Below are 22,048 nucleotides of genomic sequence, written 5' to 3' on the forward strand. Positions count from 1 at the left end.
TACAGCACTTGCTCAGAGTCTGGAAAAACGCTGTGTATTTGTATGGGTGGGGAGAGGACTATGATATCCATATATTTAGTATATTAATAATACAATTTAACATGTAAAACATATATACCATAATCCACAATTATGTCTAACTCCAAACTCACCACATGTTACGTTCAGACTTGTCGGCAGCACGTGTTGGCGCGTGTTGCATACACATCAATACACGTGCATTCTCATTTCATCTCCTGAAGCAGAGACGGGGTCATTCATTATTCACTGTGTCACACGCGGATATAAATACCGAGCAGCATAATGACGGCGCACGTCTGTTTTCACTTAGAGGGTGTATAAAGGTATTTTATAACGGCCGGCAATGAGCCTTAACCGCACCACCACCGCTCCCCCAGCCTCTGCACGGAGACTCCAGACTTCGGGAGGAGTGGGAGGAGGAGGATGGAGGGGGAGGAGGAGGAGGGGTTCCTACTTCTCTCAAAAAAACATTGTGATTTTTTTTGGGGGGGGGGGCTGGTGGTGGTGGTGGTGGGGGTGAGATTCTCACTTCGCATTGGTTTCTCTCAGCCCACCGGTTACCGCCCCACAGAACACCCCTCCATCTAACGAGTTCACGGGTCTTCCTGATGAGACGTATACGCAATGAAGCGCTTTAGGGGATGTGGCTCGAACTCCGGCGTACTTACTTGTAGGTTAGTCGCCGTTAGTTGCCTTTTGGCTGCTAAATAACCGAGCGATGTCACCGAGCTGACTGCAGCTCCTTTTTGTTGTCGTTGTTTTTCTCGCCTCCCTCTTGTTTGGTTCCAATGCTTTCTCAGCGAGCCACATTCCGCGCTGTGATTCATGTAGCTAAGAAGTGGCTGACAATGTGAAATGTAAAAGCAGTCGCGTTGCTTCGTTCTCTCACTCTCCTCCGCCTCCCCTCCCTCCTCCTCCTGCTGCTGCTGCTGCTCCGTCCGTCTCCTCCGCCTTCACGTTTCATTCTCTTTAAAGCTGAGAGCAACGTACAACGCAGCAATTACCGAAGTCGCAAGACACGCACTTACTGACACGGGGGGCAGTGGTGCTGCTTATCGCCTGGCACCTTCAACCGCGGCGCGGCTGCTCGGACTAATTTACGATCCCGTCCTTTTTTCCGTGGGAGTGTGCGTCTACAGCTTTCAGCTTCTCGCGAGTCCGAGATAGTATACGTGCCGTCAGAGGAAAGGGGTATTTGAGACATTGTTGAAGAGCTAGGGTAGCAGGGGAGGTTGGAGCAAGGGCTTGTAGTTGGCGGGTGGGGGGAGGTCTGCTGCTGGCGGATGGGGTGTTGGAGGAGATTCGCTCTCTTTCTCTGTGTCTGGTGGACCCGGCTTGGATGTTGAGAGGCGACACATGGCTTTGGAGAGAGCGTGGCCCCGTTGAGAGTGCAATGGGGGCGAACGGCAGCAAACAGGACAGCGACACGGGTGAGTGGGCACACCAGTGTGCCTTCGGGGGCGATGTCCGTTTGAACTTCATTCACACGGTGTGTGTGTGTTGACTGATGAAAGTAACGTTGCCTATGCACCTCTGATGTGCCGTGGGCATTAATGAGAGAGAGAGATGGGGGGAGAGTAACAGGGGATGCACAATCGGTGTTAATGAAAACGTGTGCTGGAATCCCAGCTGATATGGGAATGTTTGCCGAACGCTCGTTAAGGCTGTTGGTCAAACATCCCAATGCAGGAGGACCCTTCTGAAATATATCGTGAGGATCAAGTTAGGCGTTACTTGGTCAAGACTTGACAATATCATTAGCATTGTTTATGTATGGCGTGTACGTTTAATATTATACTGTACGTGTGTTTTACGTGGATTTTACTGCACGTTTGCCAATGTCAGACCCAGCATACCTGGGGTCCGTGACTGACTACGGTGCACTGATGAGCTCTAAGAGTACGAAGCTAGTTTTTGATTGTTGTGTTGTTCAGTTCCACATTAAAAATGTTGCCTTTGAAGTTATTTCAGCTCAGACTTGTACGAATATATTTTCATGAAGTGATTGTTGATTTACATAGCATATAATTTTAACACAAAACATAACTAAAATATGACATGAAATAAAATATAACACCATCTCTCTATTAAATACTAAATAAATACATTGTAAATTAACTTCATACTTTATATACATCTGCCAGCACTAGTGTTCACTGTGATTTGCACTGAGCAATGACTTATTATACTGCACATGTACTTTAAAATAGCCTTATGTCTGGCTCAAGGTCATTCATACGTATACCAACTAATTTCCTTCTTTGGCGGTAAGCATACCCAAACAAGGATATGGGGAATGCAAAGGTGAGTTCATAAGTTTCGAGGTCAAAATCCTGTCCAATAACATACACCCTTGCGTCACGTTTCACTTCATCTAAGGCTCCACCCCCTCCGTGTAAGCCCTGATCACACAATGAACACGTTGGTGTTGAGGATCTATGTTCCTCTATAAAAAAAAAAAGAAATACTCAAGAAAATGTTGACCAACCCTGGTATGTGAGAACGTTTATCTCAAGGCTGTTGCGTGTCATTGTCCACGCACGTGCAAGCGGCATGGCTGGCCTTGCCACAAGTCGAGTGTGCCTGGAGGTTAAAGGTGCCCAGACAGACATGCTCTGTGGCACGCTTGTCCCCGCATATCTCACGGTCTCTCGTCCAGGCTGTGCCTGTCTGTCTTCATATCTGAAATAATCATTAACGTTGTTGTGTAAAAAAAAGAAAAATCGAAAAGCAGACAATATGTCTACTTGTTATATATCTGTCTCTCCACGTAAGTAAATACATCTTTCTTACACAATCCATCAGCCCAACGAGCTGCTGGGAATAAGTGCATCGTTTGGGCAGCATTGATTCAGTACAGGCAACTCTGGACAAGCAGACTTTGAAACTGGGCCAAGTCGACACAACAGGAGGCATTTTCTGCTCGCCGATTTTGGCTTCATATCTGTTCTTGCAGTGTCTTACTTTTCTTTCCTAATTGTTGAGCCGACTCTCTTGCTAATTAGTAATGTATTCTTTAAATCGTTGACAACTTCTTTGTGTCGTCTACTTCTTAATGTGGGGTTTATTCCAGGAACTCGTTCATCTGAAGGAGATATCCCGATATCCAGACGTAGAGTTATTAGATTCAATGAACATTTTCTCGGTTAACGCAAAATATAAACAGTAGGAATCCTCTTATTGTGTTGACTTTGGCAGAATGTGTTCCTCTTGGATCTTACTATCCATGTTTATCTGAAGAAAATAACTTATATCAGCTGTCAGTTTGCCACGAAAGTGCCCTTTGATGCACGTATGCGTGTGTCTATGTTACACATCATAGCATGATGTACTTGCATACATACACACGTATACTGTAAACGTCAAAAGTTGCCTCCGCTTGTGAGAGGTAAGTGCACTGACCACATTAAGGACCGCTCATACGTCAAGCAGGATATTTAATCTCAAACAGACATCTTAAAAAAAACATTTTCAAAGGCGCGATCAAGATTTGCGTTTCTTAAAATGGAGCTACACTGTTAGATTACACTTTTAGAAATTGCATCCAGCTTGCATTTCGGTACCTTTCATGCACACTCCTCGGTGCATAGGAAATTCTGGAATTTCTGATGAAATAAAAAACACATTCACATCCACAAGCCCCCCACTCAGCACTCTGGCTTACAACTACGTTCTGACCATTACTGATTGTATTTGTCTAAGACAACCCACAATAAACGTGGCGTGATCTTGTTGGGTCTTAGAAAGTAAGCAGGATGGTACATGGTTAGTACTTGGACACGTGACCACCAGGGCGTTCCAGGTGTTGCAGGTGTGTGACTGCAAGGAGTGGACGAGATACGGCCGTGTGGAGTATACTCCTCTCGCGTGCATTGTGGGTTTTCTCCAGGTACCCTGGTTTTCTCCCACATGCCAAAACCACGAATAAATGGGATTGGTGAAGCATCCCAATGTGACTCAAGTGAGGCTTTGCAGAGAAAATAATTGACAATGCATTAGCATTGTTGAATGGAAATGTAGGACTGATTAATTAAGACGAGATTTAATTATGATAGCGTGTACTATTGCTAATCGATATTTGGTGACACAGCAATTGACACTCAATCGTCTTATTTTAAACTTTACATTTAATTTATATCTGTAATAAATGGTAATATTATTGTTAAAATTGTGTATATGCCCAGGAGATGTCTGTTACATTTTTAAACAACGTCGGGGTATTTTTCCGATCTGGAAGCGGCTGAGATGGAGCATGTGAGACAGACGACGTTCGAACATTATTAATAATAACAAAAATGTGTTGTACATTTCGTATTTACGCCATCCTTATAGGGCACGATGGCGCTATGTTCCAAGGATGTAGTCTGCTTGAGTTTCACAGTGTGTGTGGGGGTGTGGGGGGGAACGTTGCTATGTGTAATCCCAATTGGGTAACTTTTTCTGAATTTGCCACAGTTGGACCCTGACGCCAGCAAACAATTGGCCTACTCCATTGGAACCTCATTTGCCAGTAAAAAATATGATAATTGTTTTTTTACCCTTTTATCTGGCAACCAAACTGACACCTTTTTTTTACGAGGAGTTATGTTTGCATAGACCACAATACCTGCAGTCATAATGCAAACAAAAAACATAACTATGATAATGTATGCACTGTCCTTGAAGTTTATTGGTCCACACCCGAGACAGCTTTCCTTAGAGCCTAGTCTCATTTGGGTTGGACCAGATGACGCCAAAAGGCGCACAACTCAAAGACAATGCACCATCATGCAAACATGACTCCTCGTAAAAAAGGCGTCAGTTTTGTTGCTAGATAAAAGGGTAAAAAACCAATTATCAATTGGCCTACTCTCGCGATTGACGACAGAGGATCTTTAACGTCCACTCTGAAGCAGTCGGCTGTGTATTTTGTGGTGAATACACCCACGGCAATGACCAGAGACATGACTGCAGCATGGGAGCATGCAAGCACCGAGCTACTGCAGCCGGTCTCGTGTCCCATCGTTAACAACTCACCACACTCTTACTCTTAGTTCTTTCGGTAAAGTCACGTAGATAAAAAATTAAATAAACAACTCACCACTAATTATTAATCATCGCAGCACCGAGGTGCCCTGTAAGCAAGTGTACCGTTTCGTGCTGGAAATTTACGAAAAATAAAATTGTATCACCATCACGTAAACCTTGGCTCCGCCTCTGCAATAAATTTGGCTACATTCCAACTCTGAGAATTAATATATGGCTTTCACTTTCATGCAACGAACATTACTCTAATATGCAAAGTTGGCGGGAAAGTGCTTCCCTCTACGTAGAGGGCCAGGGACCAATTGAAGAGATCTTAAAGGTAGCTCTTGTGATACTCGCTTCTACGGACTGTTATCTTAACACAATGAGTTCCATTGCTTTGTGAGAGATCTGAATGGATTATTCATCTCGCGACGTGTTGCCAATAGCAAAATCGGGATACAAGTGGTAGCAAAACTTTACAGGCAAAAAGTAAAAAAATATGGAACTGTTGCATTACTGGACATGCAGCTTACTCTCATTGACCGTTAACCGTTCTCATTGCGTAGGTAGCCTCCAAACAGTGCTCCATTGTTCACGGGGTCAGCTGTGGGTCTCCTTCAAGTTCCCAATGCTTTACGTGGCTCCTACTGTGTCCTCTTAGGTCACAATTCATGGGGTTTTACAATTCCCGGCTCTACAAACCGATTTGAATCAATAATTTCTCAAGGCGTGCTGCAAGAATGGCACAGGCTGTTGTTAGTCTTACATGCTGAACCAACAAACACAATTGTGATCCAGATTTGACACGACATCCCTCTTTTTGTGCGCTGTGTTTTTTTTATGCATATTTCGCGCGCCTGGTTCCACCAATTATGCAAATGCAGGCATGCAGTACAATAGTTGATGTGCACGCACATTCTAAACAAATACAATGCAAGTGAAGTAGCTCCTGCTTTGTCTATTACACCCAACCAATGAAAAATATTAGATTGTGAACGTTCTAAAAGTATATATGACAAAGGGGTATACGTTTGCTTATACATAGAGACTGGTTCTCTGCTCTGAAGAAAGTCAATTGCCAGAAATGTTGCCTATTATATACTTGTTCTTTTCAGAGCAGTGTCATTAATCTATTAAATATTTTTGACACCCATACCTGTAAAATAAAGTTTCCAAACAATACTAAACTTCCCAAACAATACTAAACTATATTTATTTATATAAACTTCTATCCTCGTGTGCGTACAAGGTGTTAGTGTGGCAGGTTTCTTTCCTGGCTCCAAAAAAATGCGTCATTCTCGTTTTGAGACCTCTAAAAAAAATCCTGATTGATAGCACGGATGGCATCATGGAGCCGAGTCGTGGAAGTGGTCTTCCTCAAGGACTGCGACTCAGAAGCACCGCTGTACAAAGCCTCCGAGCACGACGCCTTGATGCCCACCAGAACATCACAAGAGCACACTCACAGTCTCGAAGCGGCACTCCACCGAGACCCCCACAACATGAGGCTTTTTGTAGACTTTGTCACAACCAAGCTTCTGCTTCTTGGGTGGCTTATATCTCTCCTCTCGACTGCCTACCGCCACTGAACCTCCCCCCTCCCCCATCAGCCTTCGCCACATGTGTCCCACCGCTCTTCCGACCTCCCTCACCGCCCACCCCCCCAGCAATGTGCACGGTCGGGCACCCACGTGCCATGCAGCCACCGTGACGCAAAAAAAAAAGTCGAAAATAAAAAAAAAGATTTCCATACTTGTCACTAAGTATTTAAATTGCCATCGATATTCTTGTGGTATGTTTTTTGTTGTTTTTTTTTTAAATATCGCTGTACAGTATTGTTATTTTTAAAAATACTCTACTGTATATGGTTTGACCACCAGCGTGTGAGTTTCTATCGTTATTTTAAGTCATTTTCACGTGTTATCGCTGCTGATAACGCCACTGGCTTGCACAGATGTGGTGCCGCAAATTAGACGGTAATGGCCAGCTGTTTATGGCAGCAACAACAACAACAAAAACTACTGGGAATTGTTGGAGCCACACAGTCCAATTACACCGCGAGGCACCAGCTATCGGGGAGAAACTACCAAGGTGATTCTGTGTGTGATTTTACTCGCATTTGGGCAATGGTCCTTAGCGTCCGGTGGTCATAGGACAACATTGGTTTCAACCAATTCACTAAAATAACACAAACATCGTTGGGCAAGGTCTATGGGGAACTTTTTAAACAACGCGATAGGCGCCTAAGAATACCTCGCTCTAAACATATCACCCTTAGCGTGTAAAAATAAAACTTTTTTTTTGTTGGTAACCCCTATGTTTAACATTGCTTCTCCGTTACACAATGCAGCTTCACTTACAATAGAAGACCCGCAGAAGTGGTTGAAGTTTCTCTTTTGCAAGTTGTGTTTCCCTCCCCATCCCCTTGGATTCGGTAAAGGCTGTGCATTGCAAAACCTACGTGCTTTTTTTTGGTTATCGGTGCAAGCACGTATATGGTGCTGTGCGTGTCTCTGCTTATAAATTGAACACGCTGCAACTCTGCAAAATTCAAGAGGTGTCTGCGCCAATTACGATCCTCCTCCTGGGCGCGCGCGCCCCCCCCCCCCCGCCACCTCTCAACTCTCGCATGGATTTTTTTTATGGAAAAGTCCGACTGCGTGCAGTGTTTACTATAAAAATATCTGTCTGAAAACTGATGAATCGTATGCACGCCGCCCCCGTCGCCCCCGCAGCCCCTGCGTGTCTCTTCGGGCAGTTGTTAGCGTACGCCGCGGGGTAGATGGATATAGCTTGGACAGCGAAGCCCTCTCTCCAGCCAAGGGGTCATTGTTCTTCGGTTGAAGTCCACATTACCCCGCCTCCCTGCACCCCCCCCCCACTCCTGGCCCGGCCTATTCGCCTGCTACAACCAACCAACTGTGAGCCCCCCCCACCACCACTCTCACAACACCCCAGTAAAGCGAGTCTTGGAGAGCGTGGTTTTCATTAGATTGCGACATTCATGCTCCCTTTGTCTTTAATTTGCCCGCATATGTTGAACATTTGGTGACATCACTTTGTCTTGGCTACCCTAACATTCTTCAGCACTGTAGTATTGCAATATTTATGCAACGCAACTTGATTTATGAAAGCATCTTAATTTCACCGAAACAAGGTACTGTGAAAATAAGAGAAACGTATCTATGCAGAGAGTTCTATCATAGTTTTTTTTTAATATATGTGAAAGCACAAGACAGAGGAATAATTAAGACGACATTATGGTCGAAGTGTATTCATAAGTTGCTTCAAACACACTCATGACAATACCGCTGGAAACCAGCACTCCATGCAGTTCTTGTAGTGATCGGATAGAAGTGTGTAATGAAAAGATTCACAGAGAGACGGGCGTATCTACTGCATGTCCGTAAGCACAGATTCGTATGCATTGTATCGTTCAGATGTGCACAGTCTGGTTAGGTGGTGCGGGGGTAAAAGCCTGCAGGTGAATATGGGAATGCTGTCAGCTCAGCACTTCAGCACTACCAGGGTTGGTAATAAAACAAAGAGTGACACTTTTGTGCCATATATAAACTCACCCCCGCCATAGACGTGTGAGAATCCCAGCAATATCTCAGTAGGGTGGTCCTCGATTTACGAAATGAATTGGTTCCTGAGGCCCATTCGTAAGTCTAACGGGTCGTAAATCTGAACACAGTAATCTACTGTATATATTTAAATGTGCACACGCACAGTCGCACATGCACTCACTCCCAGCACGAGGCTGAGTCATTACAAAATAGTGTGGCGGTTCAATTTGCAAGTGAGAGGTTCGCGTTTCAAGTCGATGTTAAAAAAGAAAACTTTCATGCAAGCTGGTCCGTAAATGCTCGTTACTCGGGTGTTCGTAAGTCGAGGACTGGCTAAACTTGCAAAATGGGATATTAAGCACTGCCCTATGCCGGTTAGAATGGGGTACCACTTTGAGCTGTTTGACAAGTGAATAACTGCACGCCGATTATGTGTCAATGTGCGTGTATCCGGAATTACCAAAGTATGTACGCCCTGAAGGAAACTACGTGAGCACTGATGCCCCTTGCACAGTAACCCTGGCCCCTGGCTTAGCCAAACGTGGCACAAAGCATTTATGGCTTCACCCATGTAATAAAGCCCCCCCCCCCCAGCCTCCTCCTTATCCGTCTCTGTTTATAATCTGCGTACTCACGCAAAGCTTACATGCTACACTACACTCAAGTGCTGTCCTTACAACAAGCTAGAGCGGCATTGAACGAATGGGGTCCCAAATATTGCGTTGATTGCACACTGCGCTCACAACTTTCGATCGGCTTTAATTTAAATAAAAGACCCTGCCGCCTCGTTTTTTTAGCCAGCGTTCATCACACGCACGCCGTCTCCTCGCCCTTTAATTACAAGCTAGAATTCCGCAGATTCCTTGCCAGCAGTCAGATTTCACGCTGCCGCGTCTCGGTTGTTTTGTGGTGCGGCGCGCTAGCGTGCGTGCACTATTTATAACGACCGTTACAGCCCAGACGATGCTGTCAAAACATTTAGCCGCCCAAAAAAGTTTTGACAAAATGTGGCTTTAGGCAGCTTTAAATAAGCAAGTTTTATTTTTACATCGGAGGTTTATTTATTGTTGCGAAGCCACAGGTGCGAATGTTCCAACCGGTGGGGACAGATCTGGCCCTCAGTTATGTCTGTCCCATTGCCAATGCTCATCCATAATTACTGGGCTGGACTCACAGTGAGGACGCCTCGTCTGAGCTCAGAGGGCTGTTAAACAGGAACGCGGTTGCAGCGATTACAAATCCCACCGTCACCTTCTCAATTACAGGGCGAATAGTGAATTTAACTCAAGCTTTTGCAAATTTTGATTTAATACATCCCTCACTTGTCACGCTTGCTCGGTTGCACGTTTTGAAAAAAATTGCATTTGTAATTTGTATGGAAACCAGAGTTCGTACAAGTCACAATGAGACGCAATACTGTATGCAGTGAAACAGGCGGCACTGTTAAACAAATAATGTTCACAACTGTGTATGTTTTCACAGTTGTGCTGTAAAGCAGCAGTATAGCGGTCAGCGCTCTGCTCTACGAACCCGGCCACCCGAGTTCGATTCCGGCTCACGGCCAACACCAGTGACGATTATATTATCAGAACCGGTCCTGGGCCTCCCCTAGGTCGACTCAGCCTAAAATGAGTACTTGGTGCGGTGTGTAAACATCGCCACTGGGGAGACAAAGGCGGCCGGGCGTGGTGTTGGCAACCCAAGTGAGATCACTGAAACTTTGTGTCAAATACTTTTGTTGTACGTCCGCCGCACCTCCGATTATCACGGTTGGCTACGTACGGCGTGAAAGAAGTTCAACATACAGTACACGAATACTCAGACTATTCTCAAAACCCTTTAACAGCCCATTGTAGTTTTAGCGGCATCAGCAACAGTAAAGGCTAATGAGGTGAACGAAAAACTTGGCTTTTTAAAAAAACAAGCAGACAGATGAATTAATTTTTTTAAACATGAAAGTGAAAGGTAAACATGTACGTCTTACCAATTGTGGGCTAAGTCACTCTACACACGAGGAGTCTAATACACAGTGCTGGAGTTCACACTGCGTGGGGAAAATGCTCCTTCATGCACGACTCTTCATGAGCTTGGAACGATGAGTTAAAAGCAAACGATTTTGATCATTGCCCGCTGGCCCCTATGGACACTATGTCGTTAATATTTACTGATCTCTGTTTATGTTTTCTACCGCTGTAAATGAAAACGATGTCCAATGTAAGAGTTTATATGATGCGCTATTTGACGTTGATATATTGTGTTGAATTGTGTTGCACATTGATATTTTGTGTTTTTAATTTCCTGGCTTTCTTTCTTCATCTATGTTCCTGCTTTGATCTTTGGTTTTGTAGCTCAGGTCTCTCTCGAATGGCCTCTCGCCCGATTTTAAATGAAACGTGATTTTCTGTCGTGATTAATCAAAATGCAATAAAGTTCCGTGTGCAACGATGCACGTTAAGGAAGAATGTCTTTGCAAAAAACAGATTGCTATCATTGGCTGATAAACTGTTATATATAAACCACAGACTCTGGGCTGAGATGACAACAATTAGATCTACACGCGCGGCGGCTTTTCAAAGCGCATTTATTCGCTCCGTTAAAACAAAGCATTGACGAGCGCGCGATTAAATAGCGTGACAAGCCCGAGACTCACATCAAATGTAACACGCGTGAATTGACACCTGCGAACAGGGCTCATTACCGCGCGAAATCTGTCAACGTGAGCACCATTCACGAACAACCATTTCAACAACAACAAAAACCCCAACGAGGAGGTCACAACTCCGCAGTGATGAAGGTCGCATGGTTCTGGGGCAGTTGGGGGAGAATAGAGGACGTCACCGGCCGTACTCCCTGCGTCTCGAACAGCCAGCCGCCTGCCCCGTGTCTGTCAGCTGTCCACGTGAAAGGGCCGTGATAGGTAGCAGGAGGACGCTAACATGTAAACAACAAAGTTTGCACACAACGCTGTAACGCAACCCCCACCCCGCTCCCCGTACCCCCCTACCACCACCACCATCCCCGACTTCTCTGCGCCCGTCTTCCCGTGTGCAGGCCGAGGAAGCTCCAGCATTTCGTCGGACTTTAGTTCCAGCACAGACTTCACGCCCACCCGCAAGAGCAGAGGTAGGGGTGCTTGAGGGGCGGGGGTACACGTGGAGGGATGTGGGGGGTAGAGATGTGGGGGGTAGAGATGTGGGGGGCGGGGGGGACAGGCAGGGGAGGATGTGTTATGAGGATGTTGCTCAAAGCAGCAAGAATAGAGAAAATGCATGGTCTTTTTTTTTGTTTGATTGCGTCTTGTTTGAGCGTGGGGGGCGGGGGGACAGCCGGAGGAGGATGCGTTATGGGGATGTTGCTCAAAGCAGCAAGAATAGAGAAAATGCATGGTCTTTTTTTGGTTTGATTGCGTCTTGTTTGAGCGTGGGGGGCGGGGGGACAGGCGGAGGAGGATGCGTTATGGAGATGTTGCTCAAAGCAGCGAGAATAGAGAAGATGCATGGTTTATTTTTTTGATTTTATGGCGTCTTGTTTGAGCGTACATTTTCAAGACGCATCCATTTGCTACTCTTGCATAGCAGTGCAACGTCCCGCGCTAGAGAATTGGCCGGCAGAAGTCGACATCACGGAAATTATTATCGGGTTCCTTTAAATTGACCGCCCTGCGACGAAGCAATGTAATGTTCGTGACAAGTCGTGACAGTCAAGCTGAGATTTTTCATTCTCAACGCTGAAACTTTGCCAAATTAAATTCAGAAGCAAACTTAAGATGACGGGTTTCTTTTTCTCTCCCATGACACCATTTGTGACAGGGAGCTAAGACCGTCAACTCACTGCACTTTAATCGCAGCCACCTGCCTGGATTCGAACCCAGAATCTCAGCGGTGCCAATTCTAACCTCTGAGCCACCCCATCGTCTGTATTCTACTACAAGTTTTAATGTAATAACACCGTATATATTTCCTGTATTCTAGCCACCTCACACTATATGATTGTATGCAATGTCGTGAAGTTGAGGTCGGTGTGATACAGCGAGGGAAATAATTTCCTTTAACATATGCCATCCTCTTCAAGTTCGGGAAAGACCACCATCATGTGCTAGAGATTGATGTGATGTTTCAGAAGAACACATCACTTTGTTTTGCCTCGGAAGGTACACCTGAGTTTTCACTCAGAGCCACATATTTGTGTCATCCGTGTACTGGACATCTCATTAAGCTGTGCAAGCTCTGTCCATTAACACTTCAGTGCTGGAAGCATCGCAGTCGTCATCGGCCGTGATGGATCTACTGCTGGATGAAGGCCTCGCTAAACTGTTGCCACCTGGGGAGGCATTGAATGCTGTTAGCATGAGGGTAGTTTTTTTGTTAAACCTAATAGTGTGATAAAACCATTATAAGAGACGTTGTATTGCCACAAGTGCGTTTCAGATGCACGAAATGAAAAAAATATCCGTAAAAAATAGTAGACCCAGTTGAAACCCGGCTTTGAAAAACAAAAAGAACTACCAAGTGAATCCTCAAACCTTCCACCTCCCATGAGCCTCCACACAGCAGAACTTAGGCCCTCAAGGAGGAGGGAAGGCAGCTGGCACGGAAAAGGAAAATGCGCACATTCGATTTTTTTCACATTCAGATTGTGACAGTCCAAGTGCGCAGAGTTTGGTCCGTTCCCCTGTTTAACGTTACTGTTTGCAGAAGTCAGCGAACAAAAAATGTTTCAGAAATTTATGATATTTTTGGGTTACAAGTACACGATCCTGATGTTTCTTATAGCTCACTGTGGAATTAAAGCAAACGGTGTAATGCACTTCACTGACTGCGTTCATTTTATTTTGCTGCTTTCACAGAAATATGCATAAATCGGGGCGGGGGGGGGGTTGGATGGGGGTTGGGGGGGGGGAATACCTGGAATTGAATGTTGGAGTGAAGAGTTTAATTCTCATGTCTGCTGTTATACAGTCCCCGTTTTACAACCGCATCTAATATTCTCGCCCAAAAAAAACAAAGCGAGTGCACCCGACATTGCCATCAACAAGTTTCCGCTCGCGCAACAAGGGAAGTGAAGGTGCAAAGGGACGCATCAACTCCGGGTTTTCGAAAGTAATTAGTGGGCGCTGAATCAACCTTTGGCGATGGAAGGAATTGATCACAATTCAAATTCATAATAAATTACATGTATTTTTTATGCTGAATGGTAGCACCGCTACTAACTGCAGGAGTGATTTTAGCTTATTATATACAACATATACGTACACAATTAGTTGCTAAAAGTTGTAACGATATGTAAAGCACGAGCTTGAGAATAAAAATTATGCACCGAAAATGAATCCGATGAAACGATGCACTGTTCCACCCATAGTGGTTAGGGAGAGATACGGAACGGATGGGACATTGGGTGGAAGGAGGGAGGCCTAGGTTCGAGTTGGTGAGGACACTGGGAGGAGCGATGGGAGAGGGGGTAGGGTGACTTTTAGGAAAGTCAATAGAATGACCAGCAGCAGCCCGGTCCTGTTTAGTAAAAAACACTCTCGTGGCCCAGTGGGGCCACGATCACCTTTGACCCCTGAGAGAGTTTATGGAGTCAGAGGAGACCCGGGTCTCCTTGAGTAACTGTGGGTGAATGTGGTCGGGTGTTTCTTTGTATTCGAACTCGCGCCGAGTGAGAGTTGTTTGTGTTTGCTGTGTGCGGGGGTTCGTCGAGAGTGGAATAAAGGTTAAAACTCAATCTGCTCTTCGTTTAGGAGGGATATATTCGCGCGCATATCATTCAACGCGCGTGTACATTACTGCTTAATGTGGAAAGAGTTGTGGTCAAGAGGTTTGAAATTTAAATAATGTTATACTCCCCTTGGTCAATACACTCTTAAATGAAGGCCTCTTGCACTTCGTGTCGGTCGTGGTGGTTTGTTTGACCATATTTCACCACGCTTGTCAATGCGGATTGGTGAAGAGGGAGCCCAGGAAAAGTTGAGATGTCACTCTTCACTGATGTGGGCCCTGACTCAGGTACTGACTTCATTGTGAAGTACCCGATCTACTGCGCCACCACTCCACCCCTGTTATCTTAACAAAAAACAATGGTCGTGGACACACACGGAGGGTTTATATTTATTATTACATCATAGATCTTGACTTAAAGCTTTCGTGACTGCAGGAATTCATATTCTGTGGCTCTTTCGGTAAAGCCACGTAGATAGAACAAATCCTTGTGATATTGTTATTATTTTTATTATTTGTTCTATCTTACGTGGCTTTACCGAAAGAACCAAATAATAGACATCATATATAGCAATAACAATGAAACAGGTTTCTGATTAAATGTAGCAAATGGGGTTGACTTAGCGTTTTGAAACTTTCCCTCTAACATATACAGTTCATTGTATTGACGGGTAATAAAATAAGATGTACAGACACTATTATGAATGCAAATATTTATAATTATATATTACGATTGGATTTTAAGATGCTTACTCTAAATGATAGATTCAGGGATATTAAGATTATGTCTCCTCAAGGCTGCGTAGGTATTGGAAGTTGTGCTGTGTAGCTCTCCTATGTATTTTCAGGTTGTACCGCACGTTCATCGACATGATGTACTTGCTGGGAGCTTCAGTTCTGACGAAGCTCCAAGCACGTGCAGCGAAACGTCGGACATCATTTCCGGCAACGTGCGGTACAACCTGAAGACACATTGGAGAACTCAGTCTCCTTATTTGTGTTGTGGTGCCATGAACATACATTTGGCATTTAAATACACACAGATCGTCGCATCCCCCAGCCTCGTGAGTTAACTAACTAACTATCTAAACGACCTGGCCACAAATGATAGCTCAAGGAAGTGGAAAGGTATAGGAGCCAAATACTCTTGATGCATTCTTCTAAAGGTGGAGGGGAAAATCGGAGAACCTAGAAAACAATCCACGCGACCATGGGGAGAACATGCAAACTCCAAATATACAGACGTCAGGTTAGGATCGAACCCACGACCTCTTGTATACCAGGCGAGGTAGTTAACATCTCGCCACCGTGGCGCCCCCAGCCATTATAGTCAGTGGCCGTAGCTCAGCTGATTCTCTTGGGACACTGTCGGTGATAGATGGGGAATGCCTGGGCACTGGGAGGCTGTGCTTGTGAATGAACGCTTGTAAAGTGGCGTGGCCTCTCTGCTGGGCATTGCGTGTTTGCGGATGCCCCTGGAGCCATGTGGGCAGCAGAGGGGAAACCTTCCCCAACAGTGCCCCTAATGTGAAACACGCCGATGTGATAATGACAGCAATGATAATCATTACGCCTGGACATATCTCTGCCAATGATCAAGAGGCTCATTGCAGTGGTTTAACGGTAATAAATGTTGACCTTTGAGTTGTGCGGTGCATGCAGTGATTGCAGAGCTAAATTATAGCTCCTGTAATTGATTTCTCATGGGTTAGGGAAAGTGTGTTGCAGGTATGACTTTGAACTGCGATGGTGTCGCCTAAAAATACTGTTGAGGACGGCAAAAGGACACCGACCACCTCAAGTGTTCTTGCCTCGTTGTGGCCTCAAGAGCTGTTTTTTTTTAATGTGTGAAGAGGGCGATGGTTCGCATTCGATGGAGGGAGCTTGAGGGGCGTGACCCTGCCCTTTGGCAGAGAACTCAGGAATCATGGAACCTGGTATGAATGCGGTTATGGATTCAGTACAGTATGCAGATAATTCGGAGGCTTGAGGCCACCCATGTTCATTGGAGTACACGCTATTTGGAATTTTTACAAGCAAAAAAAAAGAATTTCCTTCAACTTGTTTTAGTTTCGTTTGAGCAAAAGAAGCGGCCGCTTGGCAGATTTCACTTCTGGTAAATGTTTACAGTAATGCACATTACCGTTTCCTCCGTCACTACTGAGGCAAATGAAAATGCTGGGAAATTGGAAGAATTACTTGCAATTTTTTCCAGTCAAATGTTGGAACGGTGAGACCAGGGCAAGGTCGGTCCCCCCCCCACACCCCAATGTTAAAAGTCCACAATTCTCCAAAGAAAACATAGCTTCCAAAAGGATAGCACATTCATTTGATATTGATCCAAACGGCACATTTCCACTGAGATTAAAGTTTAAACCGTACCGGGAACAAATCTGAGTGGCTTGAACTCGTAGGATAAGTGTACTGTACCCTGAGGCCACCCAACCAGATGTAATTTACATAATTTGTGAAATTGTGGTCTTTGAGATATTCAAAGAGATGTTGAAATGGCAAAGCCTGCCAAGTAACTTAATATACCTCGGAGTGCACATGGATAATTATTTTGAAAATTATGCACGTTTTCTTCTGCAAATACATACGTTCAAATGCACGAGTGTGAGATGAACACAAATAGGCAATTTTCACAAGGAATAAAAAAAACCAAGCAAGTTTGGTTTTGATTTAACATGTGGATGCTCTGTTTAATCGTCTATATATATTTGTAAAGAAAAAAAAATCCGCACTGCATTACAAGCATTCCATACTCTCTGTAGTCATGGAAAATGCCCTGCGGTCTAAGGTTTCAAATATAAATAAATACCAGTTATATATATAAAAAACTAGACCTCTGAAATAAATGTGCATTGAATTTATTGGAATTCTGTCCAACTCTTCCATTCGCCTTGGAGAGTCCCGTGACACGCAGTCTGTTCTGGACAGCGAGATCACGGCATTACGACTTGCTGAGGCTTTTCGACTCTCTTGCTCGGACAGTTCCGTCCGTAGCTCGGTGCCCCTGCGCAAGTCGTAGCGACAAAAAACCAAAGAGCGAGAGAGAGAGAGAGACAAAACGTTACGGTAGCCGGCCCCATTCTGCCCACAGAAGCCACCTTTGCTGGGAAGGGCACTGGCTAGTGGCGGTCTCGCTACCGTGGGTATATGCAGCTGTCGCGCACACCGACTCCCACAGCTCTCCGTCGTAAAAAGCGGACGCGCGGGGGGGAGGAGGGTCGGGGTTGATCTTATCGGCAGGCAAAAGCCCTCGCTGTGCACGTATACTCATGGGAACGTTTATTTTTTAACATCCGCAAAACAACACTAAAAGCTATCCTACCCAACCACCCTGCAGGGTCGCAGGCTCTCCGCTGTAATCCATACATCAGCTGCAGCCATCACTCTGGGACGAAGTCCTTTTTTTGTCCACCCCCCCCCCCCCCGTGGGGTTGAGTGGCCAACCTCAAAATGCACGAGTGGGGTAACCCCCCCCCCCACCGTAACTTCTGGGAACACGCTTGATATTTCGCGAGCGGACACCTGCGGTAACTGCAGAGGGTTTTGTCCCCGAATAACTGGGCCGCCAACAACAATGCGCTCCGCTTGCGAGGAAGCCCACTCCCCCCCTCCTCCCCATCGCTCCGCATCACATTCACCGAAGGTGCCTTATTTGTGGGCAGCCTAGCGTGGCCGCTCCCGCTCCGAGCCCCGGGACTCCGGGGCCCGGCCCGCGGTGGGCAAAGAAAATAAGTCACCACATCCAATGAGCAGGGAGGCTTTTCATTCCTCGGCAACAGCTGACTCGGCGGGGTAGGTGTTTATACTTAGAGTGTAGTTAAATAAACGCAGAACGCCAGAGCAAATGAATGAGTGTTTGTCCTGCATCGTGTAACGCACGCTGCCGCTCTTATAATGCTTACATGTCCCTTCCCTTAGCATTGAGCCGCACTCTATTAATTTGTTTCTTGGCTGGGAACGCTTCCCCGTTGTTATTTTTTGCATGTTTAGTAAAAACGCTCATGCTAGGACGGTCAGGCGTTGAAAAGTTGACAACTCAGAGAGAGCACTAACATCTGCTGTACGTAGGGCGGATCTGAGTCCTTACATCAAGTGGGGAGGTGTTAACTACCTCCCCTGGTATACGAGAGGTCGTGGATTCCATGCCGACAGTGACACCTGTATATTTGAAGTTTGCATGTTCTCACCTTGGTCACGTTGGTTTTTCTCTGGGTCCCCTAGTTTTTCCCTCTGCGTGTAGAAATGTGGGTTTAGAGTATTTAGCTGCTATAAATTTCCACGTGATAAGCCACTTCGTTGAGCTATCATTTCTGGCCAGGTCACTTATGAAAAGGAGCTGTGCAACTCAGTGGGCCTTACCTAGTACAAAAAAAGTTACATTTATAAGCCTCACTTGACGGCTAAGTTTCCACCTTTCTGTTATCAACCACCACACTTCTCTGGTCCGATACTGAACCTTGCTGAGAATTTGCTGCCGTAAATTTGTATCTGCTTGTTCCAGTAGTCTGTTGTCAATCACAGATATGAACGCAGAAAGCTGCGTTTATAACGTGCAGCGCAGAAATAATTATTTTAATGCGTTCACCGGGAAAAAATAAATATATATCTTCGTTTTCTTTGTAAGAATCATTTTCAGCCCTTTATCAATCCACTGCTGGATGAAGTCCTCCATGCCATGTCAGTCTTGGGGATTGTTTGACCACACTTGACCTCACTGGTCCATGGCTTTGGTGAAGGATGTGGGGCACCTCTGATATAATTTCCCACTGATGTTAGCCGTGGCCAGGAATTAAACTCAGGAATAGAGTTTCATAGCACAGTATCCTCGCGACTGCACCACCGCTCCACCGACATTTCTTTTCATCAACTCCAAATTAAGAGAAACAATCACGAGAGCGCCAATCTTACTGTCCTGTGATAAACCGCCCACATCATTACGGCACAACTCAAACGCGCCATAATTCATTCCTTGTCGTAAATACCGACGCAGGTTGTAAGACACTCTTTGCTGCGGATTTAGCAAGGCCCAGGCCCCTGCTCTGGCCCCTGGAGAATGCCTTAAAGCCAAGGAGCAGAAAAAGCATGCCGACAAGTCAAGGTGGAATGAGATAGTGTGTACATACATACGTCTTAGCGTTATTGAGTTAATGTCCCCGGTGTTAATGGCGCGCATTTTGTTCAATGAGAATTCGGGTTTTTGATAGATTGGAGTATTAAACAAAATTTAGTATTTGAGGTTCACGGACCCACTGTGCTCTAGACTTCACATAAAGCAGATTTGCCCAACTGACGCCAAGATAAGCCGCAGCGCCTTTCGGCAGTGTCTGGTGCACTTATTCTGGTGAGGCATACATTGCTAATCTCACTTACGTTTCTACTTCCCCTCGGGAACGTAACATATGCTATTGGTCTCAGAATATATATACATACACGTGTGCAGCATGCATGATTTATATTGGCCGCAAAAAGTAATTTATTATATTGTCAGAAATTACACATTACATAAATTTATACAAAGACTACAAATCTCACTCTTAAGCCTGTGGAATATAAGGAATAGTGCCGTTAGCGAGCGTCTATTATAAAACTGCCAGAGTAAAAAAAGATGAGGTGGCAAGGTCAATACCACGTCCTGATGACTTTGTCTCCACGTTGGTGATATGGACCACGCCGAAGCTGGAACTTATATTAGGCAGAGTTGACCTAAGGGTGGCTCGGACGATGCACAGAACACTTTATTTTTATTTTTAAATCCTCCGTCTTAGGTATGTCTGAAACAATTACGTGGGGTGTTTGGCATGGGCCCTGATGCAAGAAATAAAATGTGGACCTCCCCATCCGATTTCTATGTTTGAATATGCATATATATGTGGCCTCATGTATATGTGTATATGATGAACTTCTTTCGCACGGTACGTAGTCAACCGTGCTAATCCCTCTCCCATTTGTAGCCTCATGCCCCTGGGCCCGGCCAGGCCATGAGCCCCAGTGATGCTCTTCCGTCCGCACACTCCATAGGTGCGCCGCTAGTCTGAAGCTGAATTGATCAAAAAAAGTAACAAGTTTCGAAACCAAGCACGAACATCTTAGACCATGTGAATGTTCTTCTTCGCGACTGCACAAACAACCATTTATCTCTTGCTGCCGACAACAAGCAACAGATTGATGCTCGCAAGAAGACTCGAGCCCGAGGCTTTAGAAGCGTCTAACGCGTTGAGTTATTGCCGCAGGTAAGAGGGCAAGACGTTAGAATGGGGTAGGCGTTCGTGACTGATGACTTATGGTTTGCGGAGGGAAAAAAAGCAACAAAACAAGCTAGCCCCCCCCCCTCTCTCCGTCCAACAAAAACGCACGCACACACGCGTGCATGCACACGCACACACAAATTACTGTGCGTGAGAATTGTGTAAGCGGTGCTCCCAGCGGGCTTCTGTTAAAGCGCCGTTCCTGCTCTGATTGCCTGCGCGAGGGCATTTCTTTTTTCCTCTCTCTTAATTTACGTGCACGCACATGTGCCTGCACACATGCGTGCATATGCCCGTATATCTTTGCGTACGGTTAGGCTCTCCGTGATAAATTCTAGGCCCCTGGTAGGTAATAATGTTGGCTGGGTCTCCCCTCCACCACTCACCGTCTCATCCCACCCCTCATCAACAATGTCAAAAGGGAGAAACTTTTCCGAGACAGAGATTGCACCCAGCGTCATAATATTTTACTAAGCGCCTGCTTTTATGAACGTTTTATTTGGGACAGAAGCCAGATCGAATTGTTTTCATAAATGAAATATCTATGGGACATTTTGCCAGTATTGAAATGATGAAAACATAAGAATAGGCTTTACTTTTCGCCAATAGTTTTGAGTATATCGGTGCCAAATTTCAGATTTATATCCCTTTCATACATGACGCTGTAATCGTTGGAATGTTTTTAATTCACTCAGTCACGACCCACGATCGGCTATGCCGTATGTATCCTGTATGTGTGTTTCTATGTAGCGACTGGAGGCGTAGTGGGTAGCACACTGCACTGAAATTCAGGTGACTGGGGTTTCATTCCTGGCCATTCACAGCACAAAGGGAGTCGACTGTGGTGCTGGCCACACCACCCAAATGTGTCCTGTGCGGGCCCTTAATAGTTGCTTGCTAACCTGAATTTCTCAATAACTCTACATGGCTGAAAGCAAAGTGTGTTGTTTTGTGTGTGAATATGTGCACTTATATGCACTACTAATGTGGCTACCCGAGTTCAATTCCCAACAATAGCTAAGATCAGTGGCAAGTGATTTCTAAGCTGGTACTGGACCTCCCCTAAGTTGGCTCAGCCTTTAATGAGTACCGAGTGTGGTAAGCGTGAGCAATAGGGGAGACAAAAGCTGCCGGGCGTGACGCTGCCCACTCCACTTGTTCAGGGGCCGAGCGAGCCTTAATAGGTGCTCGCTAACAGCACTTGCCTCAACAGTCTATAAGGTTGTACGGGGGATCTATTTTTGTGCGCAGGTGCATGCAATTGTATGCCAGTGCGTGCACCTTTGTGTACTGGAACACACAAGTGCGAGTGTGCACTTGTGTGCGTGTGTGCGTGCGCGCGTGTGTTCGCGCTGCAGCTGCGAAGGAGCACTTAGCAGTGCGTGCATCTGGGAGGTGGGCGCATCCATTACCCAGTGACCCTGGCTCAATACGTGTCACGTTTCGTGTATTACCAGGGGGCCCCTGTTTGGAAAGC

The 22,048-nt window shown here is 45.5% G+C and overlaps 1 protein-coding gene across 4 annotated transcripts in view; it reads left to right on the forward strand.

The window, feature by feature from the left end:
* The first annotated feature begins 639 nt into the window (after positions 1–639).
* LOC133344633 (histone-lysine N-methyltransferase 2D-like) overlaps positions 640–22,048 on the forward strand; it is a 65,345-nt gene continuing 43,936 nt past the window's right edge. For 3 of the 4 annotated variants that reach the window (XM_061554657.1, XM_061554658.1, XM_061554655.1), the window contains exons 1-2: positions 640–1,451; positions 11,649–11,720. Coding sequence is in view for 2 of the 4 variants with exons in the window: in XM_061554655.1 (XP_061410639.1) it covers positions 1,361–1,451; positions 11,649–11,720 (163 nt within the window). In the remaining 2 variants the exon portion in view is untranslated. The remainder of the gene's footprint in view (positions 1,452–11,648; positions 11,721–22,048) is intronic. The other variant, XM_061554656.1, reaches the window with a different exon arrangement.

This window comes from Lethenteron reissneri, chromosome 20 (assembly GCF_015708825.2).
Source record: "Lethenteron reissneri isolate LAM-NWPU_2019-01 chromosome 20, ASM1570882v1, whole genome shotgun sequence".
Classification (NCBI taxonomy): Eukaryota; Metazoa; Chordata; class Hyperoartia; order Petromyzontiformes; family Petromyzontidae; genus Lethenteron; species Lethenteron reissneri.